The following is a 10658-nucleotide window of genomic DNA, read 5'->3' on the forward strand; positions in this document are numbered from 1 at the left end:
CCACTAGTGTTTGTTATTGACGTTGCAACCAAAATTCTTAATACCCATTTTTTATAGAGTTTAAAATCTATGTATTGATAGTATAAAGTTTTTTACATTATCAGCATATTATCTATTATTGATTTGTAATACTTTTATTTTAAAGTTAATACTAATTAATATATGAATGATGGAGATTTGCTGAAAGTGTAAAAAACACTTTAATATATACACATTAAATAAGTAATAAAGAAATGAATAAAATCGTCTAAATCATGTAACACCTTCACTTGAACATGACATATTGAACATTTCTAATATGCTTTATTGGCCTTTTCTGTTTCCCCAAATTGGGAGTTGGGACCTCTCTAGCATATTTCAATGTCATGTATGAGTCATGGTATACAGATATTTAGGGAGGTGATCAATGTGTGGCATTATTCTCTTTTTAATATATCTAAAGGTATTTCTTATTTTATAGATAAGAAACTAATATATCTTAAAAAGTGTGATTGTCTTTCCGAATAAATATCACTCTTAGACATTAAATTCTTCACATTTTGATCTATCTTAAAATTCAATATAAGCTTAGACTGCTAAACTAACATACTCTTAATAATGTTCACCGTATAAATTGCATAACATTAGGATCATGCTTCATGCACTACTATCTATGCTACACCCGACAGCTACATGGCATTAACATAGATAATGAAGGGTGGTTATTTCAACAGTAATGTGTTTTCTCAAACAACTCTACTTAGACCAAAGTTTGAATAGTATATTCTTTCTCTTATTTATCTATTTCATGATCATATTTGTTTACCTGATATTTATTTATCTATTTCTAAATATATATTGTTCATATTCAATTTAATTGTAAGCTTTTATATGAAGATGCTGAGTGCTTACTCAGCTATATGGTGCTGTACTTATATCTATGATCTACATTAAACGGTCCACACCATAGATTTGTAGACTCCAACATTTCTTAAATAATATTCTTCTCATATCTTAACATTGCTTCATATCTTAACATTCTTCTCATATATTACAAACCAATCTGCTGTTACACATAAAATTTCTGAAGCAGAAACCAGTATATTGCCTATTATCCAAAAAAAATATGGGTGAAGTAAGAGTTCTCTTGCACATTTTCTTGTCTATGTTGTTATTGTTATGATACCATATGTGAAGTTTCGATTTGTTCAGTTCATATATCTTTGTTATATTCATTTAAATGTTCTGTTTGGTGTTAAAGGAGGACAATGTAGAAGGAAATAAAGAAGAAACCAAAGAGAAAAAGAAGGAAGAAGAGACTCAAGAGATTGTACTCAAGGTTGATATGCACTGTCAAGCCTGTGCAAGGAAAATTGAGAAAGCATTGAAAGGGTTTGAAGGTAATTCTTTTAACTTCAAGTTCCTGCTCTTATATGAGTTTCTGCTATTATTTACTGATTTGACAAGTTCACCAACATGCAACTTTTAAAGTTTTAGTTTTATGGTTTAGTGTCAGGTCAGCTAGCACTTTTATTCTCTTTCCCTGTGTGAGGGATATACTATTCATGATTGATTTTTAATCTCACACATTAGGCATGTATTATTCTTAGCTTAACTCCTACAAAAGTAATTTTCACATTATCCAAATAGAGACAAAAGTTAATTATTGCATTCATGGTTAAAACAAAAAAAAGTTTAAATGGAGATATTAAGAATAAGTTTTGTTAAGTATTCTAATTATTTTTGTGAGATAGGAGTGGAAGAAGTTAGTGTAGATAGCAATACAAGCAAAGTGGTAGTGAAAGGTAGGGGAGCAGACCCTATAAAGGTGTGTGAGAGGGTACAAAAGAAAAGTGGTAAAAAAGTGGAGCTGATTTCACCTTTGCCAAAACCTCTAGTGGAGAAAAAAGAAGAAATCAAAGAACCACAACCACAGGAGAAAAAAGAGGAGGTATATATTATGCTTTGTTGTCTTGGTATTTGGTACTTGGTACAATAGACTATTTGCATTCAGCATAGAACAATGTAGTGGTAAAACATGGTTGAAATGCTTAGGTAATAATGTGATAACTTTTTGTAGTTACAAAAAGACCATGTCATTGTTTTTTATTGGGCATGAGATGATTTTTCTCACCATTCAATTATGAAATATTTTAATCAATTTACCAATAAGAAAATGACATAAGATTATGGCACACTTTATAGACAACAAGTAGAATTGTCTCTATATCTGTTGTGTCTAATAAAGTATAGCTAATTCAGTTATATAAAATGGTTCATTATAACTTATTTTTAGTATAGAATCATTCTATATCTACATAACTTACAAAACCATTCTATAAATCACACACTTTCCTTATAGGTAGCCCTGTGTATAGTAGAAAATACTCCTAATATGAATGCTACATATCCAACATGCTAGAGCATAGGTTTCTTGTCCTAGCTAAAGGGGCTGTTATTACCATGGTGGATTTATGCTGGCATGGCATGAAAGTAACGAAACAAAGTCATGAAAATGAAAATGAAAATGATGTCCCTCTCATAAGGCACATGTAACTAGGACAATAGGAGGTGACAAATGGGTTAGTCCCCACCACCACTTTGCAACTTGCAGCAAAAATTGAGTCACAATCTTATTACCCTCCTGGTTAATTTCACCATGCCCACATAGTACACACTAGAAAGTTGCATATGATACATATTTTCAGAACATTGAGACCACATAAAATACAAACAGAAGAGCATAGGCATGTGATGTTGGAAGGTTAAAACTTATGCATCCATTATGTAGTGGATGATGTCAGAAACAGGGCAAGGTAGTTCTCCAACACTGCTTTTTAAGTACAATTAGAAGAATAAATATATGTTCTCTGGAATATTGTCTGATACATTATTTCGTTCAATAATTATGAAACAAAAATAATAATAATAATAATACATTTTCGTTTATGTAATATAATGTATAAGACATAATTTAGAATATGTTAAATTAGAAACCCAATAAATCATATCTTAGTTGACAAAATTGGTAGGGCATTATGACCTCTCGTTTTTCTTCTTTCTTTTCCTTAGTTTCTTGCAACTTAAATGCCTTGTCACAGCAAGCAAGGATATGATATGAGATATAAATATGACATACATGTAATATATATTTTTGTATTATCAATGTATTCCTTTATTAAGTAATTATTTTATTTCAGGGTTTGTGATTTTCCCTCTCAACAAGTAACGTTCTCATTTATTAAATCATTAATCTTTTGATCATACTAAAGATCTAAAGGGACTTTACATCGTTAGACCAACGCTTTGTTGGTAACATACATGTAATCAATATGGTGACTTCTAAAAATTATGGGACATAATATGTTGACTTTTGGGTAAGGAACTAATCTCTTTTGGGGTTTGTGATTTTCCCTTTCAACAAGTATCGCTCACAGGAATCGAATCATTAACATTTTGATCATACTAAAGATTTAAAAAGACTTTATATCATTAGACCAACTTTTTGTTGATAACATACATGAAATCAATATATATGGTGACTTCTAAAAATTATAGGACATGATATGGCTATAACACAATATATAAAATTAGTATAAGAGTAACATAAAAATACAAATCATAAGTTAAAAAAGATGAATAATGTTTTAGAAGTTAGAATGAGCTATTATAAACATAATAAAAAGCTAGTTATATCTAACTATATATTATGATAATTTCATATAAATAAATATTAAATGTTATAGAATATAGTTTGAAGTGTTTGAAAGTGTCTGATATACATGGACATACAACACACATATACGGCTAAAATTAGTGTGAAGTTCCTGTTAGCAACTAACAACTTTACAACACATTATTTATCATGTTAAAAACATATATACGAGATTGTTTGCTGTCTAGTATGCATTAACATATCATACGGTTATATACTTATATTTATATCATATTTGTAACATTCAGTAGCAGGTTTATTTTTTTGTTGTGAGCCCATTATACTATATATGAGCTAATTGTACCTAGTACTAGATAACGAGTTGTGTATTTTCATTGGATGAAAATGAAATTCGTGTGTGATGGTTTTGATTTGAATTGTTTGTCAGGTAAGTCCTTCTGTGGTAACAGTAGTGCTGAAAGTTGGAATGCATTGTGAAGCCTGTGCTCAAGTTATACAGAAAAGAATCCGTAAGATTCAAGGTACAAATAAAATTCATATCATATCACTCTCTTATTCAATTTGAATCTTGATTGGTCCTGCTGACTTTGTCCCTCTTTTACCCGTGTACTACACAATAACAAACACGTTTTAGATCAACCCATATAAATTTTGGACCCTACATATATAGTACTCACTTCTTCATTCCTTTGTAGATTAGCATTTCCCCCACCATAGATTATACTGTGGATTATTAACATTAATATTTTTTACCTTAATTAAGTAATGGAGCTAACTATCATGAACTAATTGTATATGCAGGAGTAGAATCAGTGGAAACAGACTTTGGAAATGATCAAGTCATAGTAAAGGGTGTGGTTGACCCTTCCAAGCTTGTTGATTATGTGTACAAGAGGACTAAGAAGCAAGCTTCAATTGTGAAGGAAGAAGAAGAAAAGAAAGAAGAGAATAAAAATGAAGAGAAGCATAAAGAAAGTGAAGAAAGCAAAGGAGAAGATAATAATAATAATAATAATAATAATAAAGCTGATATCAAGAGGAGTGAGTACTGGCCATCAAGACACTATGTTGATTATGCTTATGCTCCTCAGATTTTCAGTGATGAAGAATCCAAATGCATGCTTTATTATGTAACTATTGCTTTGTACTACCTTTATGTTTTAGAAGCTAATTAGGTTAAGCAATTTTCTGTGCTTTTTGTTAGAGCTGGTCATGAATATTTGTGCCTATTTCTTGTGTTGTGAAGTTTTAAATGTATTTTCTTGCTAAAGGGTGGCTAAAAAGTTAGAAGTTTAGAGCCCATGCACGTGTGTTTACATGTAAACAATAATTTTGAGGAATTACCGATTTTGGTATTTCATTTTTTCTTTTTTGTGAGCATATTGAGTCACGTTAGTTCTTCCGTCATCTCGAAACTATTAACTATAACATATTTACTTGCATAATACGTTAAGTGTTGACGTGGCATATAATCTTATGTGTTTAATAAAAAAATTATTTTTTCCCTTTTTTAATAATAATATAAAATAAAAATATTAAATGTTTAATAAAAAAATTACATTTTTTATTAGAAATTTTTTAATAAAATAAACTAATATTTTTTATATTTTTTTAAAAATAAAATATTATCTTCATCTTCTTCATAATCTCGTCTAAATCCCCCCCCCCTTATCAATATTTCCACCTCTTTCCTTCTCAGCTTATATTTAAAGTGAATAAGGTGTTGGACATGGAATAATTCTGCTTGGTTCATAACTCCTACTAGTAGAGTAAGTGTAATGTTACTTGAACGACTCTATACAGAAGCAAAAAGTTATGTTGCTTTCAGTATTATTAGATTAGATTTGCCTCTATATTTGTGCAAGGTAACATGAAGCTTCTGTTCTTTAAATTGAGATTAAAAAAATGAAGCAATTCTACATCGGCTCCTTTTCATTTTGTAAACTCATCTTGATTCTTCCTTTGAATATGTTTTTGTACAAAATGTCATGGTGGGCCAGAAACTATAGTTAGTGGGAGAGACGATAACATAGAAGTATAAATAGTAGGGCAAAAGGAACGTATAAATGCAAATATATGAATAAAAATAAAAATTAGTATGACAAACATGAGTTAGACTCATCCCCATGTTATGGAAAAATGCACTAACAAACCAAAATATTCTCATGTCTCATATATGTAAGGTTGAAGTAAGCTTGACATAAGGAATACGGATCATGTGTCTCCAAATATTCTCGTGTCTCAGATCAATCAAATCCTATTAAATAAGATAAAAGATTTACTTTTTTTTTTGTATATGTGTTAATTTTTAATTGAATTGAGATTGGAGACACAACGAAATATAAAAAGTGAGACAAGTGATCACACATAGCGATCTATCATGAGGAAAGGAGTGAAAAGATAGAGAGAAGGAGGAATGTGTTACTACTCTCATGCACCCTTTCATGCTTTTTCTCCCTTTTACTCTATTTCACGGGTCACTTCACTTCTTTGCAACCCATCACTCATCTCATGTAAATCGCAACTTTACATCTAGATCTTCACAATTTTATTTGCCATCTATTAAGTTCTTTTCTTCTACTTATTCCATATCTTCATCTCAAATATTGTTATTTTTTTAATTATGTTTTCGATTATTGTAACTGAAATCTTCGCATGTGTGATTTATTTGTGAAGGAAAATGAGAAGAAGTGGCTAAGCTTGTAAAAAAAAGTGAAAATAATTGTAATAATTTGCGTGGAATTTTTTAATAGTTTCGTTGCCATGGTTGATTGAAAAATTGGAATTTTTTGTTAATTTCAATTTATGGTTTTTCATTTTTGTATTACTGGAATCTTTTTCTAGGTGTGGTATGTGAAGGGAAATGACAAGAACTGAGTAAGCTTGAAGAAATAAAGTTGATCTTTTTGCTTTGGATTTCGCTGTGATGTAGTTCCCTACCGTTCCTCATTTCATGCGAGTCTGCACCCTTTTGCTGCTTCCACTAACCAGAGAAGGAAAGATGCGGAAGATGTTAATAAGGTAGAGGATTTGAATGAGATTATGAAGAAGATGGGGTGGAGAAGATGAAAAGGAAGATTTTATTTTTAAAAAATTAAAAAATTTATAAAGAAAGTTATTTTATTAAAAAGTTTCTAGTAGAAATTTTTTATTAAACATTTTATTTTTTATTTAAAATTATTATTTAAGAAAAGGGGAAAAAACAAAAAAAAAAACTTATGCCTAATGACATGACAATTTGTACATCTAGGATCATTCAAACAGATTTTACGTCAATACTTAACGTGTCAGGCAACGAAATCTGTTATAGTTAATAGAGCTGATATATAACGGAATGACTAACGTGACTCAATGTTGAATTTTGAGGATGAAAATATACTTAGAAATTTTCAAGGACTAAATTTGTACTTACTAAAAATTGAGGGATCAAAATGGATAATTACTATTTTATTTTCGAGACATTCAATTGCCATCAAACAAAATTTTCAAAGACTATTTGCTCGCTTGTTTATTTTAAGGGTCAAATTGGCTAAAGTAAAAAAATTAGGAACGAACTATGTTTTACTCTTTAATCAATTGAGTTGGTTGCAGTGACACTTTTACTCTCTTTTTTAAATTAATGCCCTTATTTTACTAGAGAGAAAAAACTTTGTTAAACTAAAATAATGTTCGAATCAATTTGTGGGTTATATAAATTTACACTTACGCTTTAGTAATTTTTTGTCCATGGAAATTTTCCCTTTTATTAATGATGAGAGTAGGGATGACAACGGGTATGGGCAGTAGCTACCCGCTACCCGTTTCAAAATAGAAGAGTATACTCATACTCGTCCGTACCCATACGGGTACCTATGTGCGGGTATTCACTGGTATTTCTAGGTACCGGCAGATACAATGGATACCCGCAGGTTTCATCTATTATAAATAAATTTTTTAATTTTTATTTCTATTGTGTTTCAAATAAGATGAAACTTAATTATTTCTGTACATTTTGATTGAATATTTGGCAAAAATGCTAAATTTATTGGTGTTTTCTATTTGTGTGATTTTTTGCTCTCATTTCTTTAACAAAAAATATATATTTTCTTTATAAAACATGTGTGTTTCTACACATGTAATAATATTTGTAGGGTGTTTTACCACCGACTCAATAAAATAGGTAAACAAAGTAAAGGGAAAAAATATACATAGTGTAATAAATGTTAGAATAATGTATTTTTAAATATAATATATTAATTATATAAATAACGGGTAGCCACATGTACGGATATCATAATACCCGTACCCGCCCGTATGTACTACGAATATTTTTAAAAACCTGTTTATAATACTCGCGGTTACCCGTTTGTGACCCCTATCCATGCTCGTACGGGTTTTACCTATGGTACCCATAAGTACAGGTTTTTTGTCATATCTAGATGAGGTATTAATCTCATTTGAGCTTTAAAGATGTCCTTAAAATTACTTTAGCCTTTTTAATAAACTGTTTCTATACACACAGAAAAAATTCAATATCTAATATTTAAGAAATCCAACAATCCAAGTTAGTGGTTAGTTTTTCTATTTGGTAGATTAAGTCATTGGTTATCGTAAATATATTTATATTCATGGAATCATTCGAATAATGAAATAAACTTCCAGAAATTCAGGAATTTTTTTTATCAATACTATTCTTCAATAACTACTTAAATTATTTACTCTCTAAGTGAAACTTTTAATTTGACTCTTGCTTGGATGGTCATCCAAATAATTGATTATGTTAATTATATATATATTTATATTTATAAAGTACTGAGGATTGTGATTTTATTACTTTTCTACGATACGAGCTAATCTCAATTGAATTTAATCATGATTGAAAATTTTCAAGCTAGTACCACTTGTTGTGATTTAGAAAAGACACATGTAGGGTTATGATGGAATGTATTTGGGCATTTGACCTCACATCATAGTCAACATAAAGGAGAAAATTTGCAATTTATTTTTTAATATAGTGTTTGAGAGTATAATCAAATACTAAGAGAAAAGTTTAAACTTTATTAAGGACTTTTAGAATGGAATTGTTGTCAAATGGACTCTCATAGTGTATGAACGTGATATAAAGATTGTGTTACTTTTCAATTAACATCAAATGACTCAAACGTGTTTGAGAGTGAAATCTAATACTAAGAGAATGATTTAATACTTATTAATGATTTTTAGAATGGAATTGTAGTCAATTATTACACATACAAATATGTATCACATAGATTTTAATGAAGATGAAGACTCAAGATTCATATAAGATAAATTATTCAAGAAGATTTAGAGGCAATATATTTTTATATCTTTATCATATCTTAATATGTTTGCTTAATTTTATTGGTTTTGTTAACCAAATTTCTTTAAAACAAAAAAAATGTATACATTAGATTAGTGGCAGTGTATTTAATAAAATAAGAGAATTTTTTCATTTTTCAGTTATTATTTTAACTGTTTTCCTAAGAGTGTTGGTCAACAAAAATATTTTTTAATAATAACAACAATTTTTTTAGTTTTTTGAAAGAAAAATAAAACAACCGATATAATATTGCCTAACTGATAAAAAGTCTAAGTACCTAATTGACTCATTTTTTAGAAACAAACTTCACTTGTATGGATAAAAAGGTGAGTCACAAAAAATGCATTTAATTTTATGTATAAAAAATTAGTTTAATATTGAGGAACTATTGGTAGTGTCAAATGTCAATGTGTCATGTTCTCATTTTGGATTGATAACTTAAGACTTAAGTGAAAAATGAATTTTCACTCTCTTCCAATTTTGTGGACAAAATTTAGAATCATTTTTACTCCCAATTTTGGAATGGGTTGATCTTTAAGTTATAGTTCTAAGTTCAAAAATTAATTATGAATAAGAGAAAATGTTAGTACTTTGTCTACTCATATTAAAAATGGTTGTATGGACTAATTTATATTATAAACATGTATTATTTATTTATTTTTAAATGACAAAAAACATTTTTATATTTATATGTGATAAAAGTATATATCATGCTATTATGTATCATTTTGTGTAATATAGGGAATGGAGGCTTATGAAATTCTTGGTAAAAAATTATTTGATTAGTTATGTGTATTTTAATTGTTTTAAAAATCAGATGCCACGTCACAAGCGTTTAAATGATGAATTATATGCATATCAAGATCATTCATATGTTTAAGATGATTATTATTTTTATATTTTTGAAATTAGTTAAGAAAATATTTGATTTTATCTTTATTATTTACTAGCGTGTTGACAGGCACTACCGTGTCTGTCAACCCGTTTTCCTATTGTTTGTAATGTGTATTCTACATATTAAATTGTATTATATATTGTGATTTGCATTTGAATATATATTCGTTTGAGGTAATTGTTCAATCTTAAAGAAATGATGCATATACAATTGTGTTAATCAATAATAGAGTCTTGATATCTTCACTTAATTTTATTTTCTAGCGTGTTGACAGGTACTACTGTGTCTGTCAACCCGCTTTCATATTGTTTGTAACATGTAGTCTGGATGTTTTAAATGTCAAATATTCACATAATCTTTATTCACTGATATACATTGTGACTCATGTAATATATTTCATGCATTCCTATTTTTTAATTTAATGGATATACTTTATGACCAATGCAATAGATTTACTCAATAGATTTTAATTAATTAGATAAAAAAATCACTTTTATATGTAGAATACACATTACAAACAATAGGAAATTGGATTGACAGACCCGGTAGTGCCTGTTAACATGCTAGAAAATAAAATTAAGTGAATCAAGACGTTATTCTTGATGAACACAATTGTATATGTATCATTTCTTTAATACTGAACAATTACCTCAAACGAATATATATTCAAATGCAAATTACAATATATAATACAACTTAATATGTAAAATACACATTACAAATAATAGGAAAGCGGGTTGACAGACACGGTAATGTCTGTCAACATGCTAGTAAAGATAAAATTAGAA

The 10658-nt window shown here is 28.8% G+C and overlaps 1 protein-coding gene and 1 long non-coding RNA gene across 2 annotated transcripts; both read left to right on the forward strand.

The window, feature by feature from the left end:
• Window positions 1006–5027, forward strand: LOC109333629 (heavy metal-associated isoprenylated plant protein 7-like). The gene is made up of 5 exons (XM_019569154.1): window positions 1006–1114; window positions 1241–1379; window positions 1734–1930; window positions 4083–4176; window positions 4457–5027. Exons 1-5 carry the CDS (start codon window positions 1106–1108, stop codon window positions 4828–4830), a joined length of 813 nt encoding a protein of 270 aa, XP_019424699.1. The 5' UTR covers window positions 1006–1105; the 3' UTR covers window positions 4831–5027.
• On the forward strand, window positions 5361–5553 carry LOC109334174. Its single transcript, XR_002106074.1, has 2 exons — window positions 5361–5402; window positions 5521–5553. It is a non-coding gene; the product is annotated as an uncharacterized LOC109334174 (long non-coding RNA).

The sequence above is a fragment of the Lupinus angustifolius genome, chromosome LG19 (genome assembly GCF_001865875.1).
Source record: "Lupinus angustifolius cultivar Tanjil chromosome LG19, LupAngTanjil_v1.0, whole genome shotgun sequence".
Taxonomy (NCBI): Eukaryota; Viridiplantae; Streptophyta; class Magnoliopsida; order Fabales; family Fabaceae; genus Lupinus; species Lupinus angustifolius.

What these genes read in the sequence shown, in the direction of transcription:
- LOC109333629 (XM_019569154.1), top strand. An exon ending in CACAGGAGAAAAAAGAGGAG is followed by an intron (nt 1,931 to 4,082) that starts GTATATATTATG and finishes ATTGTTTGTCAG; the next exon opens with GTAAGTCCTTCTGTGGTAAC. An exon ending in AAGAATCCGTAAGATTCAAG is followed by an intron (nt 4,177 to 4,456) that starts GTACAAATAAAA and finishes TTGTATATGCAG; the next exon opens with GAGTAGAATCAGTGGAAACA.